The 22,817-nt window shown below is 43.4% G+C and overlaps 1 protein-coding gene across 1 annotated transcript in view; it reads left to right on the top strand.

Moving 5' to 3' along the window:
* HAO1 (hydroxyacid oxidase 1) overlaps positions 1–22,817 on the top strand; it is a 53,084-nt gene that overhangs the window by 2,856 nt on the left and 27,411 nt on the right. Inside the window, exon 2 of the mRNA XM_026653189.2 lies at positions 10,623–10,774. Coding sequence (XP_026508974.1) covers positions 10,623–10,774 — 152 coding nt within the window. The remainder of the gene's footprint in view (positions 1–10,622; positions 10,775–22,817) is intronic.

The following is a 22,817-nucleotide window of genomic DNA, read 5'->3' as shown; positions in this document are numbered from 1 at the left end:
TTTAATTTATAAGGGGGGGGGTCACACTCAGAGGCTTGCTGTGTAAAAGGGGTCACCAGTACAAAAGTTTGAGAACCACTGCCCTTATCTATGCATAGCTATCAGGAAAGGTAGTAGGTTGGCATTTCTACAGATACAAAGTTAATGTAGTTTGGGTGCTTTGTTTGAGAAGTGCAACCTTAACTGCATTCCTGGATTTCTAGTGCGTATAAGTATTTTTAAATGCTAATGTTTCTGAAAGGTAACGTGCACTCGAAACATGGATGAGTGTCTGCAACCTGAGCTTCACCGCAATGATGTTTTTCTGCGGGATTCTGGAATGATTCTGAAGAGCGCCCGTTACACAGTGTTGACAATTCACCTCAGCTAAGGTTCTGCCCCATTGTGTTTTGAAGCCTATGGAGAAGGCTGCCAAATATAGGGTGACCAGATGTCCCGATTTTATAGGGACAGTCCCGATTTTTGGGTCTTTTTCTTATATAGGCACCGATTATCCCCCAGCCCCTGTCCCGATTTTTCACACTTGCTGTCTGGTCACCCTAGCCAAATATGATAATAGATTTTAATTTTCCAAGCAAATGCTCTCACGTTGTGACTCAGTATTTATCAGACCAGAGGCCCATGGTGACATGTTGAGAAGGGATGTGCAAATAGCACAATTGTATTGTACATGTTTAAAGCTTTCACTGTACTTTGGGTTGTAATGTGTGGTTGGGTGAGTACTATCTCCAGTCAATATCCTTCATGTTCCTGCCACAAGGCTGAATAAGGACGGATGGTAATATTGGGTTCTGCTCTTGATTCTGCCACAGCTTTCATGGGAGCAAATTATGGGTTGTGCTTCAGTAAACCACCCATTCCGGTGGGGGGAAAAAAGGGAATCCTACTTCTTTAGCTCACAAAGTCAGTGTTGCAAAGATTCATTAACGTTGAACTTTACTTATGAAACCCCTAAACCTCCCATCGCCTTCAACAGAGGCAAAATTAGGCCAATACTTTTGAAAACCCTACCTTAAAAGTCCAGATGTCACTTATACCTTGAAGACAAAGGAGTCTGGACTGACTGGCTTTAAAATGCAAGTTTTTTAAACTGCAAAGTAACAGCACAAAATTGAGACTGAATCAGCACTTGGAAAGTGCGTGGGAAATGCACAGGTTGCTGTTTTGGTACATGATGCAATTATTTAGTGCGTGGGAAATGCACAGGTTGCTGTTTTGGTACATGATGCAATTATTTAGGAACATGCAGGAAATAGTTTCAGTGCCTTTAAATGTGAATTACTTTGTTGGATTAGTGTTTTTTTTTTTTTTTTTTTTTTTTTTGGTCAACTCCATGGCTGCATTAAGTGACAAATGATTAGAATGGTTATCAGTGAATGTCCTAGCAAGAGAGCGATTACTTTGGGATGTGACACAGCTAATTTGGTATGTACCATGTATGCTTCTGGAGGAGTGGGAAGCACGTATAATGGATTATAAAATGCTTGTTTTAGCTTTTAGGCAATGAGAAGTTTGAGTAACTTCAAATGCTCTTGACATATAATCAGTTCACCTAGCATATAAATGTCCACGAGAGACCAGTTTTTATGCTAGTCATAGTAACTTTCTTGTATTCGTTGATTTTTCAGTGATTGTTAACACCGATCAAGAACACGAGTCCGTATTGCCACGGTTCACATTCTAATGTCAGGACTTTATTGCTAACAGTAGAGCCGTGGGATAACATGGTGGTGATTGTTGTAAAGATGAGACTTTTAAGGTCCGAGAAGATTTTGGGATATCAGAGCACGTCATCCCTACAGAATATGACCTTGCTCACCTTGCATTTGTTTTTATCTCATGTCCTTCCAAGGCTGTGCTGCCTGGTGATTAAATTCACTCCTAAAGTTTTCTAATTACCAATCAGGGTGAACAGAGAATGGATTTTAGGACAAGGTCAGGGTGTCTTTGGCTTGATGGCACTCAAGAAATCAATCTGAAATCTCTTCTTTCAGCATTTTAAATGAAGAACGGAGGGGGAGGGGAATCAAATCTCTGATAACCTGTTGTGACACACTCTGCCGTGGACTTTCCAAAGGCATTTGGAACAAGAGACGTTATCCTCAGGGACACGTACATGGAACAATGACCGCTTGTTTACCAAAGACACAGCAAATGATCATTGCCTTGTGGCTAGGTATTAAGGTCATTCAAATGACTGGACACGTATATTGAGGGAAGATTGAGAATGCAGTCAGGTTCAAGCAGGTATTTATATTCAGTTAAAAAAAAAAGCCAGGAATGTTTAGTATTTTATTCAGAAGTTCAAAGGAACAAAGAGGAACATTGCCTCTGGAAAGCCAAAGTACTTCACTGAGTAGCAACAAGTCACCTCATTTGGCATCTTCCTCTTCAAGAGGTGTGTTTGAACTGGGGATGATTTATGGCTTGCGCTCACTTACTCTGGTCAGCATCTTCCTTAAGCCTGTCAGGTGTAAATTCTCAGCACCGAGTGCCTGCTGATGGAGGATAATCCCATACTGTGTAGAGCACATGTAAGAATTCCATCACACTGCACTGGGAGACTAAAAAAACTACTGTGAACACGTGCATCATGCTATCACCCCATCGATAGCAAAGGGTGAATGAAATATTTTCTTGTTTCTACTCCAGAGGGATCTCCAGAGAAGCGGGTGGACGTACCCACTATTACATGGCTTGTTTGAATAAATCTATGGAAATTTCCACCGGTCTTTCCCCAAGAGGTTTATAGGTTTTTAATGAGGATACGCTGGCTGCATTTCTGTGATGTCTGTCATCTAAGGATCTCCAAGTGCTTTACAAAAAAATTAACGGATTCAATTCAAAACAGCCTGTGAGATCTAATACGTTTCCTCTGGGTAACTGCTGAACCGTGCACAGCACCAGCCGCGAGGGTTTATGACAGGAAGTGCAGAGCTGTAGAGGGAAGTAAGGTAGCAGAATGAGTTAGAATGGGCCTGGGATAAGAAGCTTGATTTCACAGTATGTTTATCTAGCAGCACAGAGCTGGGGCACTAATTAGCACTGACTCAGAGGGAACAAAGGAGAGCTGGTTAAAACATATTATATTTAAATATTTCAATGAGATTTCAAATACTTGAAATTTGAAATCAAATAGGGGGAAATGCCAGTGATTCCCCCCCCTTGTTATAAATCAAATTTAGAACTGATTGAAATTTTTCAAGTTTTGAAATTTCAATGGAATTCAAATGTCAAAATTAAAAAAAAGGAGGGAGGAGGAATTTAAGGAATTTCTTTTCTCTCCCCCCTCTCCATTTTTTCTTAAAGGAAGAAAGCCACTGTGACAGTCCCCAGGGTACAATCTGGACTGTTTGAACAGCTGTGTCCCCTAAAATCTCTACCCTGGAATGCCTCTTGGCCTGCTCACACTGACTTCAGCATGCAAATTCACTCCCAGCTAAATACGTGAGCACTCTGACCAGTCACTCATGAATTACATACAGGCCCACACGCGCTAATTCCCAGCCCCAGATCTTACCCCAGCAACGTGCGTCTTGTACTGTCCAGCACACTACAGAACAATGCACACTCATAGACAGTCCATCATTTCATCAAAGGAAATCATGTATGCGCCAGCCTTGCTATTCCCAATGGAGTTTTCCCCACATTCTAATCCAAACACACTGGTTAAGATAAAACAATAAGATACGTTTATTAACTACAGAACGATAGATGTTAAGTGATTACAAGTGACCATCACAGCCACTGAAATCACAAAAGCTACTTCCTGCATCACTTACATGCACCATGGTGGTTTTCCATCCCAACGACTGACTGTTTATAACAGCTGATCACAGCACATGGTTACGCAGGCTACGTTAGCTTGAAAAAAAAAAGTGGATGCTCAATAGATGATTATTAAAAAAAATATACACGGTCTTGAATATATGTCCAGGAAATGCTGTTGTTCCAGGGAGGAACCAAATGTGTCCTTTTCTTTATTTCATAAGAATGGGTGACCTTGTAAAACCACTGCTGAAACATGAGCATTGGTCCAACATCTGTCTAGAACTTGCTCCGTGAAAACGTTTGAAGGGGAGAAGTATCAAAAAAAGGAAACAAAAAAGAATATTTTAGGAGCCATATATTAGTGATAGTAGAGGTCCAAGGGGCTGGGAACTGAGGTTGTTTTATTGGTTATTCTCCTAATATATGGATGTTTATAAACAACAACCAAGCCTCCTGATTCTGCAAATTTAGGCTGGAAATCTCATGAAAACTGTCTTTTTTTAAAAGGGGATTTTGGTACGTCTGCGTCTGTTACTGGCGAGAGTTGTGGTATTTTGGCACCTACAGCTTGATCCTCAGTGGTGTCCTTCAACAGAGCTACATTGGTTTACACCAGCTGGGGAATCTGAACAGGGGTGCTGGAACAATGTGAATAGAAGTGGGGCTGAGAGCTGTAAGCCCTGTATATAATGGAAACCACTTCAGGCCAGGGGATGCTGCAGCCCCCCCAGCACCCCTACTTCCAGCACCTATAGATCTGAGCCTGACAGAATAAAGCACGGCCCAAACCTGAAAGTAGAAGGTCGGGGGGTGGAAAACCTTTCATAGACTTTAAGGTCAGAAGGGACCATTGTGATCATCTAGTCTGACCTCCTGCACATTGCTGGCCACAGAACCTCACCCACCCACTCATGTAATAGACCCCTAACCTCTGGCTGAGTTACCTCAAATCATGGGTTAAAGACTTCAAGTTACAGAGAATTCACCATTAAAACTGCCAGAACCATAAGGTTTTGTTTTAAGTTTGCCTGGAAAAGTGAGCAAAGGCTTTAGAGGGTTTTACATTTTCTGCCCTGTTTTATAAGCACTGGGAAAAAGCACTCGGAGCGTCAGAGGAGACCAGTTGCAGTAAAGCAAGGAGTAAGTGTTATTTGGTGGCAGTAGAACACACAGTTCACACCAATCTTCTAGTGTCCGCTCAGGCCAGAACAGAAAATGGACCTATGGCTTCATATAGGAAGTCTCCGTGAACTCTAGGTTGTAAGTGCCGGAATGGAGAGGATGATGGGGGGGGGGGGAGGGGAGAAGCAATGTCCCCTTCCTTGCAACCCTCAACCCATCCTTCACCAAAACACAACAATCAGATAGGACAGGAGGAGGTCTTGATGGGAGTGGTAATTCCTTATTTAGTGGGTTGCTAGGCACAAGGCTGAGGGCCATGTCTTATGTGAATGTAATGGATGAGAAAAAGGATAGATTGTAAACTCTATGGGGCAGGAGCCATCTTTTTGTTCTGTGTTTGTACAGCCCCTAGCACTCTGGGGTCATGGTCCATGACTAAGGCTCCCATGCGGTTCAAGAACACAAATAATGCTCACATAGTTAAATCACACAGCTACTTATTTACCTATTCCTGAGCACAATCTCTTGAACAAAAGAGAAGGTAACATATTTCTCTTCCCAGGGAAGCGCTTTCCTGGAGAAGTAGGATGGTCTTGTGGGTAAGATGCTGCATGGACATGCAGGGAATCTGGGTTTAATTCCTGGCTCCGCTGCAGACTTTGCCTGTGACTTGGAAAAGTCACTTCATCTTTCTGTGTCTCAATTTCCCCTCTATAAAATTTGTTGTGATTGTAAGTTTTCAGGATAGGGACCCTCTCTTATTATGGTTTTATAATGCCTAGCACAGGGCTTCTCAAACTGGGGGTTGGGACCCCTCAGGGGGTCACGAGGAGTCAGCCTCCACCCCAACCCCGCTTTGCCTCCAGCATTTATAATGGTGTTTTTAATGTATAAGGGGGGGTCGCACTCAGAGGCTTGCTATTTGAAAGGGGTCACCAGTACAAAAGTTTGAGAATCATTGGCCTAGCACACTGGAGCATTTAGAATGTACCCTCATATGAATAATAATAATAATAGACGTGGTGCTTCAAAGGGAATCCATGACTCTAGTGCAGCCTGGGTGTCTGGACTCAGCAGTGGTAGCCAGGCAGCTTTTACTTAGTTTTCTTGAGTTAAAATTCAGGCGCCACAATCTAATAGCAAGCAGCCATCCCTGTGTGTGCATTAGCAAAATACTGATGCGTGTCTTGTCACTGCATGCCAAAAGCACCCAGCCCTCCCTCCTTGTGTCTCACAATGCACTCAGGACATGCACCAATACCTACTAACGCACGCCCTCTTGTGGCTGGTCGTAATAATGGCTCGATCTTTACTGTTGTCTTTCAGAGTAGCAGCCGTGTTAGTCTGTATCCGCAAAAAGAACAGGAGTACTTGTGGCACCTTAGAGACTAACAAATTTATTAGAGCATAAGCTTTCGTGGGTTACAACCCACTTCTTCGGAGGCATATAGAGTGAAACATATATTGAGGAGATACATATACACACATACAGAGAGCATGAACAGGTGGGAGTTGTCTTACCAACTCTGAGAGGCCAATTAAGTAAGAGAAAAAAAACTTTTGAAGTGATAATCAAGATAGCCCAGTACAGACAGTTTGATAAGAAGCAAGTGTGAGAGTACTTACAAGGGGAGATAGATTCAATGTTTGTAATGGCTCAGCCATTCCCAATCCCTATTTAACCCTGAGTTGATTGTGTCTAGTTTGCATATCAATTCCAGCTCAGCAGTCTCTCGTTGGAGTCTGTTTTTGAAGTTTTTCTGTTTTAAGATAGCCACCCGCAGGTCTGTCATAGAATGGCCAGACAGGTTAAAGTGTTCTCCCACTGGTTTTTGAGTATTATGATTCCTGATGTCAGATTTGTGTCCATTAATTCTTTTGCGTAGAGACTGTCTGGTTTGGCCAATGTACATGGCAGAGGGGCATTGCTGGCACATGATGGCATATATCACATTGGTAGATGTGCAGGTGAACGAGCCCCTGATGGTATGGCTGATGTGATTAGGCCCTATGATGGTGTCACTTGAATAGATATGTGGACAGAGTTGGCATCGGGCTTTGTTACAAGGATAGGTTCCTGGGTCAGTGTTTTTGTTCAGTGATGTGTGGTTGCTGGTGAGTATTTGCTTTAGGTTGGGGGGTTAAGCACCTACAAGATCTCTATCAAGCATTCTTAAAACTAAAATACCCACCTGCTGAAGTGAAAAAACAGATTGACAGAGCCAGACGAGTACCCAGAAGTCACCTCCTACAAGACAGGGCCAACAAAGAAAAGAACAGAACACCACTAGCTGTCACCTTCAGCCCCCAACTAAAACCTCTCCAGCGCATCATCAGAGATCTACAACCTATCCTGAAAGATGATCCTTTACTCTCACAGATCTTGGGAGACAGACCTGTCCTCGCTTACAGACAACCCCCCAACCTAAAGCAAATACTCACCAGCAACCACACATCACTGAACAAAAACACTGACCCAGGAACCTATCCTTGTAACAAAGCCCGATGCCAACTCTGTCCACATATCTATTCAAGTGACACCATCATAGGGCCTAATCACATCAGCCATACCATCAGGGGCTCGTTCACCTGCACATCTACCAATGTGATATATGCCATCATGTGCCAGCAATGCCCCTCTGCCATGTACATTGGCCAAACCAGACAGTCTCTACGCAAAAGAATTAATGGACACAAATCTGACATCAGGAATCATAATACTCAAAAACCAGTGGGAGAACACTTTAACCTGTCTGGCCATTCTATGACAGACCTGCGGGTGGCTATCTTAAAACAGAAAAACTTCAAAAACAGACTCCAACGAGAGACTGCTGAGCTGGAATTGATATGCAAACTAGACACAATCAACTCAGTGTTAAATAGGGATTGGGAATGGCTGAGCCATTACAAACATTGAATCTATCTCCCCTTGTAAGTATTCTCACACTTGCTTCTTATCAAACTGTCTGTACTGGGCTATCTTGATTATCACTTCAAAAGTTTTTTTTCTCTTACTTAATTGGCCTCTCAGAGTTGGTAAGACAACTCCCACCTGTTCATGCTCTCTGTATGTGTGTATATATATCTCCTCAATATATGTTTCACTCTATATGCATCCGAAGAAGTGGGTTGTAACCCACGAAAGCTTATGCTCTAATAAATTTGTTAGTCTCTAAGGTGCCACAAGTACTCCTGTTCTTTTTACTGTTGTCTTTCGGAACTCAGCCTGTTGCTCGCAGTAAGCGTGACTTGACAGACAGCCCAGCGTTAACGTCACCACATGCATATTTGTTACTTATATTGTGATATCACGGGGAGGGAGGGGGCGAGGCAGGGAGGGACCAGGACCCCACGGTGCTAGGTGCTGTACAAAGACTCCCTGTCCTGAGTTGCTTACTGTCTAAGCACATGATATTCGGCTTTGTTGCCAGGCAATACATGACTCTTCTGGTACCTGTTTTGGAATACCGTTTCATGGCATCCATTTTGGGAATCTGGCCCTTATAAAGAACCAGAATGGTGTGCTCTGCAACGATGTTATTTCCAGGCGTTGGAATGGATGGGGCCCAATACAGGGGCTGGGATGGTCAGACGGATTCTGCCAGACTCATTCAAGGAGGTAGAGTGTAATTTACCCATCAGCCCTGCCTAAGAGGGAGTGCGTGGCTGTGCGTAAGCAGCCCATGCAACAAATGGAGCATTTCAATTCATTCCATCCCGCCCCACTTGCTCCAGGAAGGAAGTAATCTTGTTGCTGGTACAGATCAGTAGCAGGTGACTTTCCCCTCTGCACTGGGCCATTGCTTTTAAGTGGGAGAGGGTGAGGGAAACCAAGGCTCTGCCCATTTCCTTCCCACCCCCCTGCTACTCAAACTTCTCCCCATTGCCTGAAAAATCAAAGAAGCATTTTACAATCCAATGTATTTACATGCCACTCCTCTCAAAATGTGCACGGGGCGTACCCAGTTAATTGTCACATAATAGCTCACCTGCTAGGATATTCACTGATCGCCTGTCTACTCATTTGTCACTTAATGCAGCCATTGAGTTGACAAAAATTAAACTGTCAAACTAATTCAGCTAATCCAACAGAGTAATCTTGTGATTTGCATCTAGAGCAAGCCCGGTGGAGAGTGTTCTCCCCACAAGGTCACCAACGATGATGCAGGTAACCCATGCCAGGGAATGAAAGGCTTACCTGGGGGGAGGGATAGCTCAGTGGTTTGAGCATTGGCCTGCTAAACCCAGGGTTGTGAGTTCAATCCTTGAGGGGGCCACTTAAGGATTTGGGGCAAAAATCAGTACTTGGTCCTGATAGTGAAGGCTAGACTCATGGGGGCTGGACTCAATGACCTTTTGGGGGGGGAGGGATAGCTCCCTCAATTAGTGGCCTGCTAAACCCAGGGTTGTGAGTTCAATCCTTGAAGGGGCCATTTAGGGATATGGGGCAAAAATCTAATTGGGGATTGGTCCTGCTTTGAGCAGGGGGTTGGACTAGATGATCTCCTGACATCCCTTCCAACCCTGATGATCTATGATTCTATGATACCTGGGACTCTCTTACTCCCCCGACTGGGTGAGAAGGGAGTAAGATAACCTAGCCATAAGGAAAGAACATGGCATATTATAGACAGCCAATGCATAGGGTGTCAGCCACATAGGGACAAAAGTGCATGAGATCGCTGACCATGCTGTACCATTTTCCATGAAATGCTTGTTTCCAGAGGCTCGCAGTTCCACAAGGGGAAATAATCGAGGGACGTCGAGGTGACCAATAATAACTTTTCTTGCTATCTGACATTGACAGACACCCATTTCTGCTCTGGGATGGAGACTCGTGTAACTGTTTTGCATTTGCTGGCTGTTTTTTTAATACTGTATCAACTGATAATGTTCTGAGGCAGTGGGTTCTCAACCAGGGGTACATGTACCCCTGGGGGTCCACAGAGGTCCTCCAGGGGGTACATCAGCTCATCTAGATATTTGCCTAGTTTTACAATAGGCTACATAAAAAGCACTAGTGAAGTCAGCACAAACTAAAATTTCATACAGACAATGACTTGTTCATGCTGCTCTGATACTGTACACTGAAATGTAAGTACAATATTTATATTCCAATTGATTTATTTTATAATTATTATGGTAAAAATGAGAAACAGCAATTTTTCAGTAATAGGGTGGCTGGGACACTTTTGTATTTTTATGTCCGATATTGTAAGCAAGTAGTTTTTAAGTGAGGCAAAATTTGGGGGTACGCGAGACAAATCCGACTCCTGAAAGGGGGACAGTCGTCTGGAAAGGTTGAGAGCCACGGTTCTAATGCTCTTCACCTCTTTCCTCCTTTATTGATTCCTTTCCCCCTTTGCTTTGTGCATTTCATCAGCTTCACAGAAGCTTGGGATAGTAAATTAAAGCTAAAAGAACGAGGAGTCCTTGTGGCACCTTGGAGACTAACAAATTTATTTGAGCATAAGCTTTCGTGGGCTAAAACCCACTTCATCGGATGCATGCAGTGGAAGATACAGTAGAAAGATATATATACACAGTTAAAGCTGTGTCCCTCCCTAGCTTTTACCTAACCCCTGCCTACCTTTCAAATAGCTCTCAGGGCTTCCTTCTCTTCTCAACCTGTCCTGACGATTGGCCCGATGAAAGGAACCCTGATCTCATTCCTTGTGAGCTGTGAATAATAGAGTTCATTTTTTTCTCCCCCCTCCCCTTTCTGTCAGATTGAGGCTGTACCCACGGATGCTCAGGGATGTGTCTGTTATGGACCTGTCCACCTCTGTCTTCGGGCAGAAAATCAGCATGCCAATATGTGTCGGAGCAACTGCCATGCAGCGCATGGCTCACGTGGATGGAGAAACAGCTACCACCAGAGGTAAACCACCACAGCAGAGAAACCCCTCTAGCAAATCAAAGAGATGAATGGAATGACACTGAGCATGCAGCTCATGAATCTTTGCTTTGTTTCTTGCTAGTGATTCTTTTCTACAGATGGCTTTTAGTTGTTGCTGTCAAGTTTTTTTGGTTTTTGTTCTCCCTCAGTGTGCAACAGTGATGAGAAATCCACCCTACAATGGAGAAGGTTTCAGCAGCTGAGGCAGAGGGCCCAAGTTAATAACCATTTCATAATCCCTGTTTCAAAACAGCTACACATAATTGACATAGAAAAGCTGTAAGAGCGTTTTGAAACCACTGATCGTTAAGCCCATGTACAAGCAGATAATAGCCTCCGCTCGTTTGAGTCGTATGCCTGCCTAATCCTCTGCTAGTCTGAGTGGGGTAACTCCACAATGGAGCTACACCAGTTCACACCAGCTGAAGATCTGGCTTCTGTGGAGTATAAAACTGACCCAACACCAATTGGAATACATTTTGGTGCACAGGAACTTGTTTTGGGTCACAGATGGGGTAAGGACAGCAAACGTTTCTCTGTCCCCAGAGAATGACATTTTTCAAAGAATACAGTTGCCTACATATTAATTCTATCGTGGATGGGTCGAACTGGGACACTTTGTGTGATCAGCATATCTTCCACCATATTCTCTTTATTCTCTTTCAGCTAAGTAAGTTCTGTGCTTGGTCTGCTATTCCTAAGGGAGTCACCACAGTTGTGCCCGTGTGGTGGTGGTGGTGGGGTGTCCTTTCTGGGGAGTTAGAAACTCCCACCTCTTCTCTTGGGATGGAGACCCCTACATCAGTCTTTGGGGAGGCAGGAATTCACCCATAATCACTCCATCACTGCGGTCAGTAACAACCTATCATCAGCAAACAGCCCAAGTGCCGCTCCAGCATCACTCCCCCAGTCAGTCACCAATCGGGGCACCCCTTTCCTTTGGGCTAAGGCTGGTTCTCTGTGCAGCACAGTACAACCTCACCGTGGACAGACAGACCAGCTGCTCCCTGGGCCTGTCCCCTGTCCCAAGCTCAGACACTCTGTTGCTGTGTCCCTGCAACAGCAGGTGTCCATCTGCAATGATCCTCCACCGTTCCTTCCATAGTAACTTTCTCAAGGTTATTTCCATCTTCTAATGTGACCAAGCGACATCCATTTGCATCTGTTGATTTCCGACATCAGGGCCTGTTTCTCCCCAACAGTATCTCTAACGCAGGCATTTGTCTTTTTTTTCCATCCAGGAGATACGCAAGAGTCTTTGCCAGCACCACATTTCAAAAACTTTAATTTTCTTCTTGTCAGCAGCATTAACTTCCCATGAGTCACATCCATAAATCGCTAGAGAAAAAATTAGGCTTTTCACCAGTTGCACCTTTTTACATTCCGAGATACCACGGTTTCCCCACACTTTCTTAAAGGAGGCTATAGCTGAGCAAGCTGTCCCTAGCCTTCTGATTTCTTCGGAACAGCCTCCTTGGTTGGTGTGCATGATCCCAGATAATTGAATTCTACTGCTTCTCCAGCTTGTCAGTTAATTGTGGTGTCCATTTGCATCCTGTTTTGTTAGTCATGTCAATGTACATGCATTTTGTTTTCATTGCATTCAGGAACAGTCTGTATTCCTCACAAACTGTTTTTGCAGACTTGTTGCATTGCAGCCGTGTTGTATCAAAGAGAATCCATCAGCATATCTGAAGTTGGTTAAGAGGAAGATCCCAGCTCCTTCCACTTTGCCCAAACCTTCCAAGGCTGGTCTCATAATAAATTCTGTTTATATGTTAGAGGCTTGGGTACAATATACACCCTTGTCTCACATCCCTCCCAGTGGAAATCTGCTCATTGTCACCGATTGCTGTTTGCACTGTGGAATGTTGTTCATAGTAGAGACTTGCAGTGAGTTCATTGGTATGCTTTGAAATCCATAGGTCTGCCAGTACTCTCCAAAGGCGGTCGTGTTGGATCGAGTCACCAACACGTGTTGGTCTATTCCTAAGGGAGTCACCACAGTTGTGCCCATGTGGTGGTGGGAGGTCCCCTTTCTGGGGAGTTAGAAACTCCCACCTCTTGCCTTGGGATGGAGACCCCTACACCAGTCTTTGGGGAGGCAGGAATTCACCCATAATCACTCCATCACTGCGGTTAGCACATGAAGCACCTGATCAAGGGATGGTTGTACCCACTGCATTTTTCAATGATGTGACGGATATTCGCCATTCAGTCGCATGTGCCTTGACTCTCTCTGAAACCAGTTTGTTGTGGTGGAACGTCTGCTTTTATCCGTTTCATGTGATCCTGGGTAATATAAACCAGAACTTTGCTCACGTGTGATATCAGGGAGATGGTATGATAGTTACTACACTCCGTATGTCTCCTGGTTTAGTAAGAGCAGAAAAACTTATTTTGTCTGGTCCTCTTGCCAATTTTTGTCATCCATACAGCATTCTAAATTTTCAACATTAGATCAGTTCAGTACCCTGTTTGCTAATCTCTTTCAACAATTCTGCAGGCACATTATCTACCCTGGTGCGTTCCCAGCCTTCATTTTCAGAAGAACATAAGAACGGCCATACTGGGTCAGACCAATGGTCCATCTAGCCCAGTATCCTGTCTTCCAACAGTGGCCAGTGCCAGATGCTTCAGAGGGAATGAATAGAACAGGGCAATTTTGAGTGATCCATCCCCTGTCATCCAGTCCCAGCTTCTGGCAGTTGGAGGTTTAGGGAAACCCAGAGCATGGGGTTGCACCCTTGACCATCGTGGGTAGTAGCCATTGATGGACCAATTCGCTATGAACTTATCTGATTCTTTTTTGAACCCAGTTATACTATTGACCTTCACAACTTCCCATTACAACAAGTTCCCCAGGTTGCCTGTGCGTTGTGTGAAGAGGTGTTTGTTTTAAACTTGCTACCTATTAATTTCATCTGGTAACCTCTAGTTCCTGTGTTATATGAAAGGGTAAATAACAATTCCTTATTCACTTTCTCCACACCATTAATGATTTTACAGACCTCTAATATATCCCTCCTTAGCCATCTCTTTTCTAAGATGAACAGTCTCCATACCCCTAATCATTTAAGTTGCACTTCTCTGTAGCCTTTCCAATTCTAATATCTCTCTTTTGAGATGGGGCAACTGGAACTGCACGCGGTATTGAAGGTGTGTGTGTACCATGGATTTATATACCATGGATTTATATAGTGGCATTAAGGTATTTTCTGTTTTATCATCTATCCTTTTCCTAATGGTTCCTAACATTGTTAGCTTTTTTCACTGCTGCTGAACATTGAGTGGATGTTTTCAGAGAACTTTCCATAATGATTCCAAGATCTCTGGCTTGAGTGGTAACAGCTAATTTAGACCCCATCATTTTATATGTATAGTTGGGATTATTTTTTCCAATGTGCATTACTTTGCACTTATCAACATTAAATTTCATCTACCATGTTGTGCCCAGTCTCCAAGTTTAATGAGATACCTTTGTAATTTTTCGCCATCAGCTTTGGACTTAACTATCTTATGTAATTTTGTATCATCTGCAAATTTTGTTCACCCCCCTTGTCCAGATCATTTATGAATATGTTGAATGGCACAGGTCCCAGTACAGATCTTTCAGGGACCCTGCTGTTTACCTCTCCCCATTGTGAAAACTGACCGTTTATCCCTACCCTTTGTTTCCTGTCTTTTACCCAGTTACTGATCCAGGCGAGGACCTTCCCTCTTATTGCATATGACTGCTTATGAGCCTTTGGTGAAGGACCTTATCAAAGGCTTTCTGAAAGTCTAAGTACACTATATCCACTGGATCACCCATACTTGATACCCTCAGAGAATTCTAATAGATTGATGAGACATGATTTCCCTTTCAAAAGCTGTATTGACTCTTCCCCAACAAATCATCTTCATCTGTGTGTCTGATAATTCTGTTCTTTATTATACTTTCAATCAGTTTGCCTGGCCTGCAATTGCCAGGATTGCCTCTGGAGCCTTATTTAAAAAAAATCAGGGTCGCATTAGCTATTCTCCAGTCATCTGGTACAGAAGCTGATTTAAGTTACATACCACGGTTAGTAGTTTTGCAATTTCACATTTGAGTTCCTTCAGAACTCTTGGGTGAATCCCATCTGGTCCTGGTGACTTATTACTGTTCCAAAATCACCTCTACTGACACCTCAATCTAGGAGTGTGCCTCAGATTTATCGCCTAAAAAGATTGGCTTGGATGTGGGGATCTCCCTCCACCCTCTGCAGTGAAGAATTCATTTAGCTTCTCTGCAACGGCTTTATCTTCACTGAGTGCTCCTATAGCACCTTGGTCACCCAGTGGTCCCACTGATTGTATGGCAGGCTTCCTGCTTTTTTGTATGTTAGTTTTTGAGTCTTTAACTAGTTGCTCTTGAAATTCTTTCTTAGCCTGCCTTATTATACCTCAACCCTTGACTTGCAAGAGTTTATGCTCCTTTCTATTTTCCTCCACAGGATTTGACTTCCAATTTTTAGAGGATGCTTTTTTGCCGCTAATCACCTCTTTTACTCTGCTATTTAGCCATGTTGGCATTTTTGGGCTTTAAGTATTTGGATAATTTGTAGGCACTTCACTTTTTTTGACTATTCCTTTTAATTTCCATTTCATTAGCTTCCTCATGTTTGTGCTGTTCTCCTTTTTGATCTTAAATGCTATTGTGGTGGGCTTCTTTGGTATGCCTCCACCCCCCCATAAGCGTGTTACATTTAATTACATTATGGTTTCTGGTACCAAGCGGTTCAGCTATATTTATCTCTTGGACCAAATCCTGTGCTCCACTTAGGACTAAATCAGGAATTGCCTTTCCCCATTTGGGTCCCAGGACAAGCTGCTCCAAGAAGAAGTCATTTAATGTGTCTAGAAATTTTATCTTTCTCATCCCTTCTTGAGGTGACTTGTACCCAGTTACTAGGAGGACAGTTGAAATCCTCCATTATTATTGTGTTTTCTTTATTTGTACCCTCACTAATCTCCCTGGGTATTTCACAATCACCATCATCACCCTGGTCAGGTGGTCTGTAGTATATTCTTACTGCTAGACTCTTATTATTCAAGCAAGGAATTTCTATCCATTTCTATCTACAGTACAGTTTGATTCCTTTAAGAATGTTATTTGATTTGATTCTATGCTTTCTTTCACACATAGTGCCACTCCACCTGCTCTATCATTCCTCTATATCTTGTACCCTGGTATTATCATGTCCCATTGATTATTCTCATTCCACCAAGTTTCTGGGATGCCTATTATATTAATATCCTCATGCCAGGGACTGTAGTTCACCTATCCTAGTATTTAGACTTCATAATACCACGCACCGCTTCAGCTTGAATCGTTGATGGATTTGGCTCCATACTCTCTCTTCTGTCATCCAGTATTATGAGTGGTTCTGGTGAGGGATACAGAGTGGCGCAGTCATCTCTCCAATTGCATTTAATATTACCTGCCATCATGATCTTTTATTATATTTGATCACAGGGAAAACCTTTGCATAAGAAGTCTGACCACTGCGAACGCATTACTCTCTTTGGGTCTATACTTACCTCCGGGTCCAGCGGTAAGCAATCGATCTTCTGGGATCGATCCTGGAAGTGCTCGCTGTCGACGCCGGTACTCCTGCTCCACGAGAGGAGTACACGGAGTCGACGGGGGAGCCTGCCTGCTGCGTGTGGACCTGCGGTAAGTTCGAACTAAGGTACTTCGACTTCAGCTACGTTATTCACGTAGCTGAAGTTGCATATCTTAGTTCGAAGTGGGGGTTAGTGTGGACCAGGCCTTTATATTTCTCAAGTTCCATAATTCTGCCTTTACATATTCCCTCTTGTCTTGTCTAGTCAGCCTTTGAATCTGTCTGCTCGGTTGCTTATATTCTCTCCCATGTTCTTCCATCTCCAAGCCATTCTTTTTCATCCTTGTGTCATTTTTGCACTAACTCAAACACCTTCTTAGTTAACTATGGTGTGGTCTGACACTAACTTTTCAGAATGTGTGCTCTGACGGTTTCAAGCGTAATAATATTCATTTTGTTTCAAAGGTCATTTGGGTTGTTCTCCTCTTTCCCCTGGTGACAATGCCTCAAACCCATTTTGGACAGAAGCTATATAATTTTTGTTGATTCTGGACAAGTCCAAGTGCAGTGGACCTGTTGAACGTCATATCTTTTTAAGTTTTAATTTTATTTTTGAAGCTAACAGCTGATGGTCTGACCCACAGTCTGCACTCAGGACAGTCTTTGTCCAATGGACACTTGATCTCCGGTATTGCTACATCATTACATAGTTGATCTGGTTCTTCTGCATACACTCCCATGTGTAAATATCTAGGTTGTTGGGTGAAGATGGTGTTTGTAATGACCAAGTGAGCAGAGGAACAAAATTCAGCTAAACACTTTCATCTTTCATTTTGTGAACCCAGACCATTTCCCCCCATGACTATTTTATGAAAGCTTACAGCTCCAACTTTAGTATTCAAGTCCCTAATTACAGCAATGACATCTTTAGGTTGTGTTTTAGCGAGTATCTCTTCAAATTGTTCATAGAACTCATCAATCATATTGTCATCAGCCGCTGTTGAGTATACAGGCATAAATCTGTATACTCAACTTATTGGCAGGCTACTCTCAAAGGTGAATTGTAATGATTCTGTTGCTGATTGGATTTTATCCAAGCATACACTTGGATGTTTCTTCCGATGACATAAAATGCAACCCCATTTTCTCAGATCCTGAATAGTACACTTGTATCCATCCATTGTCATGAAATGACCCCTACCCTTCCAATGCAGCTCTGAGATTCCATATATTTCTGTCTTACATCTTTCCAATTCTTTGGTCACAATGGTGAGCTTCCCTTCATACAGACTCCTCACATGGGATTTGCAGCCACCTGCCTAGCCAGCTGGGGCTTTGGGCACAGAAGGCTGGCCCTTCCCACTGTTGATATGTGGAGAGGAGAATGCCACACCAGCACAGAAAACTCAATTCCTGGTGGGTTTACACTGATGTAATTGGGAGCAGAATTTGGGCCTGGTTTTCGGGCTCAACTAGATGCTTCAGCAATAGTTTGTGGCTAGACTGTTACATTTATGGGAACAAGGCTAAAATATTCTCTAGTACATTTAAGGATGATGGGGATGAACTTATCAGTTCAGTGTGTCCAAGATCTCATTTTTAAAATTTTTTACTTGTATTGCCCTTCGGAGCACTTTAGCATTTAGCCATGCACTTCCCATTACAGTCAAAGGGAATTAAAACATGCATAACTCTGGAGATGTACCTGTTGTTTCTTCCCTGCATTCCATACACTAACACAATCCCTTCTGCTCAGAACAACTTGCTCAGCTACAACAGAATTATTTTAGAATTAGGGGCCAGATCCTCAGCTGGTGCATATCACTGTAGCTCCACTGGAGGAGCAGTCGAAGATTTATCCCATTGTTCTTAGCACTACGTATTAGCAACAATTCCTTTTCTGACTCCAGTTCCTGAAAACGTCAGCCAGATAAGAAGAGCATTGCTGGGAAGGGAATTGCCATATGAGTCAGTTCTTCAGGGGATATAAATCAGCATAGCTCTGTTGAAGTCAGTGGCGCTGAACCAATTTACTGGCCTACCATTTTTACTTCTTCTCTTCCTTCCAGAAATAGGCAAGCGCTGAGACACAGCATAAACGGTGGCATGTTAACTGCTGTCTTTATTTCTCTGTAAAAGAGAGAAGGGACAAATCATGAAGTGATTATATTCTTTTGTACCAAATGAATCCCATTTCAACAGCAACATGGGCCAACGTCTGCAAACTTTGGGGATCTAATGTCAGGCACTAATTTAACGTTTAGGAACTTAAATCAAAGTGGCCTTCAAAGCTACTGAGCATGTGCATCTCCACCTGGCTTCAGATGAGAACTGTGTACACCCTTTGAAAAACAGGTCACTTTGATTTAGTTGCTTCTCTTTAGGCACGGAGGTGTGAAAAATTTGGCATTTAATTTAGAAACATTCTTCTTTAAAAGAACATCTGTGGGGGCACTTGCAGCCTGATGGCACTTCAGGGTAACAATGGTTTGCAGGAGAGATAAACATGGAAAAGTGCCATCAGCTTAAATACATGGCAAGGAAACAGGAGCAAATGACAGGTGTTTGCATTGTCGGTACTATGAAGTGCAGATGGTTGTATAGAATCCCCGCAGAACTCCTTGAGATTCTGGCAGAATCTCACTGGGTGTCAGTCATCTGTGGATCAATTTTGCTTCTATGTTGCACCCTTTTCTCTAACCCTTTGTCTGTTTTTCTTTTGTAAACTGACTGGGACAAAGACTATGACTTTTGAGGTGTCTGCACATCATCACATGCTTTTTGGAATCAACTGTAATATAAATAATGCTTTATAGATTCAGCGATTTTAAGGCCAGATGGGAACATTCTGATCATCTAGTCTGACCCCCTGTATAAAACAAGCAAAGAACCGCACCCATTAAGATCCGCCCCAAACCCGTAACTTCTGCTTGGGCCATAGCATGTCTTTTAGAAAGACACCCGGTCTTGACTTGGACTCTGAGTGATGGGGAATCCAGCACGTCCCTTGTGTGCCCAATTTCTAGTCTGAATGTCTCTCGCTTCAGGCTCCAACCATTGAATCTTGCTATGCCTTCGTTTGCTAGACTAAAAAACCCTCCACTGCCAGAAGTCACTTAGGCTTGGTCTACACTTACCCCCCAAGTCGAAGTAAGGTACGCAAATTCAGCTACGTGAATAACGTAGCTGAATTCGACATACCTTACTTCGAACTTACCGCGGTTCAGACGCGGTCCACACGCGGCAGTCAGGCTCCCCGTCGACTCCGCGGTACTCCTCTCGTATAGCTGGAGTACCGCAGTCGACGGGGATCACTTCCTGGTTCGATTTATCGCGTCCAGACCAGACGCGATAAATCGAACTCGGAACTTCGATCCCCAGCCGCCGAACTAGCGGCTGGGTGTAGACAAGCCCTCACAGAGCTGGAGCAAATCACCTCTTAACCTGCTCTTCAATAAATTATATGGATTGAGCTAATTTAGTCTCTCAATATAAGGCATGTTTTCCAGGACTCTAGTCATTCTAGTTATCACTCATGATACCTTGAGCTGGGTTAATGATTCATAACAAATAATTAATTCAAGGCATTTTGCCTCTTTTTTGTTTGTTGGCAACTGGCTGTAAACCAGTCACAATTTCATAAGAAGGGCATAGTGCACCAGACCAATGGTCCATCTAGCCCGGTATTCTGTCTTCCGATAGTGGCCAATAGCAGATGCTTCAGAGGGAATGAACAGGACCGGCAACCATTGAGTGTGATCCATCCCCTATCATTCACTCCCAGCTTCTGGCAAACGGAGGCTAAGGACACTCAGAGCATGAGGTTGCATCCCTGACCATCTTGGCTAATAGCCATTGATGGACCTGTCCTCCATCAACTTATCTAGTTCTTTTTTTGAACCCTGTTATAGTTTTGGCCTTCACAACGTCCCCAGGCGATTTGTTATTCAAAATTATCCTCCCAACACATTCTATGAATATTTTTTTGGCTGATAGCCTGCTTGCAAGCAGCTTACGAGGGGAATATTTGATATTCAGCATTTCAGTTGTTTTCATTTACATGCCAGTCATGTGGTATTGTTTCTGTTCCCTGACTGGAGGAGCATAATCCTCAGAATCAGGTTTCTAGTGTTTGATTGTGAATTCAATGTTTACTTGGCTCACATGTTCTGCAATAGCCACTGGCAATTAGCTGCTTCTGGGATCATTCCTCCTGGTAAAGTCCTTTGCTAGAATACTTGCACACAGAAGGGTGTGTGAAAGCAGTCAGTACAACAATTCAGTACAAATAAGTCCATAAAAATGCCAACACAGATTAATGGATTGTCTCCCCGGTATTACGCCACCTCTACTGGCAGTCGTGGGTCTGTTTACGTACAGCTACGAGAATCCATGCCTTCGTCTGTAGGATTCAGGAGCCTTTGCGTCACCATAACAGTGCCACCTGCTGAAGGAATTTAACCCTTTGAGTACATATTAACATTTCACATTTATATTGCGGTCCTGCCAAGGAGTCGGCCAAGCTGGGACCCCATTGTACAAACATATAGTAAATGATGATCTCTGCCCCAAAGAGCTTACAGTCTACAAGGCTGTAATATAGAGCTAAAGTCCAGGGGATGTGTTGGGAGGATAATTTTGAATAACAAATCTGAGGAAATTGCCTGGGGATGTTGTGAAGGCCAAAACTATAACAGGGTTCAAAAAAAGAACTAGATAAGTTGATGGAGGACAGGTCCATCAATGGCTATTAGCCAAGATGGCCAGGGATGCAACCTCATGCTCTGAGTGTCCTTAGCCTCCGTTTGCCAGAAGCTGGGAGTGAATGATAGGGGATGGATCACACTCAATGGTTGCCGGTCCTTCTTACTCCTTACTCTGGGCTGTTTGTCTGTAGCTCAGCCTAACCCTATGGAATTACAGAGAGCACCCAGCGTGTATCTCAGAGGCCAGGCAATAATTGTACATGAAAGAGGACCAGCCAGTACCTTTAAATTGTTGTAATGTGACAATAATGAACGAGGCCATAAAATCTGGGATAACAAGGTAAAAGACCAGCACTGTGTGGGAAAGGTGCATGCATAAACTATACGTTTAGCTACATCTCCCATGCTAGAAGCAGACAAATGCCAGTGTCTGTTCCTTATTAAGGGGCAACTTTGAGTCTGGCTCTATTCCTATTGGAGGATTGAGTTCTACATGAAAAAAGTGGTTTGAGGCACTGCACACAGGGTCTGCTGGGGTGAATTGCAACACAGCTCACCACAGTGTTCAAGGACTCGATCGATCGTAGCCCTTCGATTAAGACTAGCCTTCATCGCTCGTTAGCCTTCAGCCTGAATCAGAAACTCTGTAAGAGCAAGTTGCTTTGATGAAGATTTATACCATGTTTAAAGATGCATTGCTTCCATCCTGGGAGATTTATTAGCTAGTTAATGGTTTTTGAGATCTCTCTATAGTTATACAGATATGTTCCACATGATGGAGCTCTAATACCTTTAATAGATAGTAGTGCTCTTAGAAATGGCTGGTCAGCTGATATTTTTGGCCTCTGATAGGACATCGCTGAGGAAACTGAGACCCATAATGCTTTTAAATGCAACCATGGTAACTCCGTGTTATGGCTGAGATTTAAAATGCACAAAATTCAGGACATTCCATAATTGATTACCACAGAAACCAGGACCTACTCGCTTTTAAGGCATACATTAACTGGCATATACAGTACAGCGATACAAACTACTATCTGCAAGGGTTGAGTTGTGGTTGTGGCAGTCTGATATACCTTCATTTTGGAATGTCCTGGCTTTGGTGCACCTAAAATTTCGAGCTTAACAGATGATCTGACATTTAACTGTCTTGAGTTTTGAATCAGAAAAGGAAAAAGCATGATACTTGCTGCATTAAGTGCTTTGAGATCCAGTGATGAAAAGTGCTATATAAAAGCTAGTTATTAGCGGATTGTGTGCTCAAATAAGCCTCTACCCCTGTGGAAGCCTGAGCGGTATCCCCTCCAAAAGAGATCGCCCGTTGGTGTAAATCAACATGGCTTCGATGGAGCTACAGTGATTTACACCAGGTGAGGACCTGGGCCAGTCTCTTGGAAAATACAACACTCTGTAACCTTGCATTCCCTGTAAGATGTACAGAAAAAATAGATTTCATATTCCTCTCCTATTGTGAGAACATACTCTTTCCAGCAGGATAATGGCTGTCGTGAGGGGTCTCAGGAACCACCCACCTGCATGGGGCTCTCGGCTGGAAGAAGGATGCCCTTTAGTTCCTTGGAGAAGCTGTTGCCTGGGGGCTAAGGATGCCCTGATTTGATCTCAGTGAGGAACGGGGGAGGGATGGTGGTCAGGTTGCAGGCACAGTAAGTCCAGCTTCGAGATGTAGCAACTCTGCTAATTAATACATCTACTTTGGGTAGCTGG

Source organism: Terrapene carolina, unplaced genomic scaffold (genome assembly GCF_002925995.2).
Source record: "Terrapene carolina triunguis isolate 2854851 unplaced genomic scaffold, T_m_triunguis-2.0 Scaffold132, whole genome shotgun sequence".
NCBI lineage: Eukaryota > Metazoa > Chordata > Testudines > Emydidae > Terrapene > Terrapene triunguis.
Note: the sequence above shows the minus strand (reverse complement) of the source record. Positions and strands in the feature narration are given on the sequence as shown.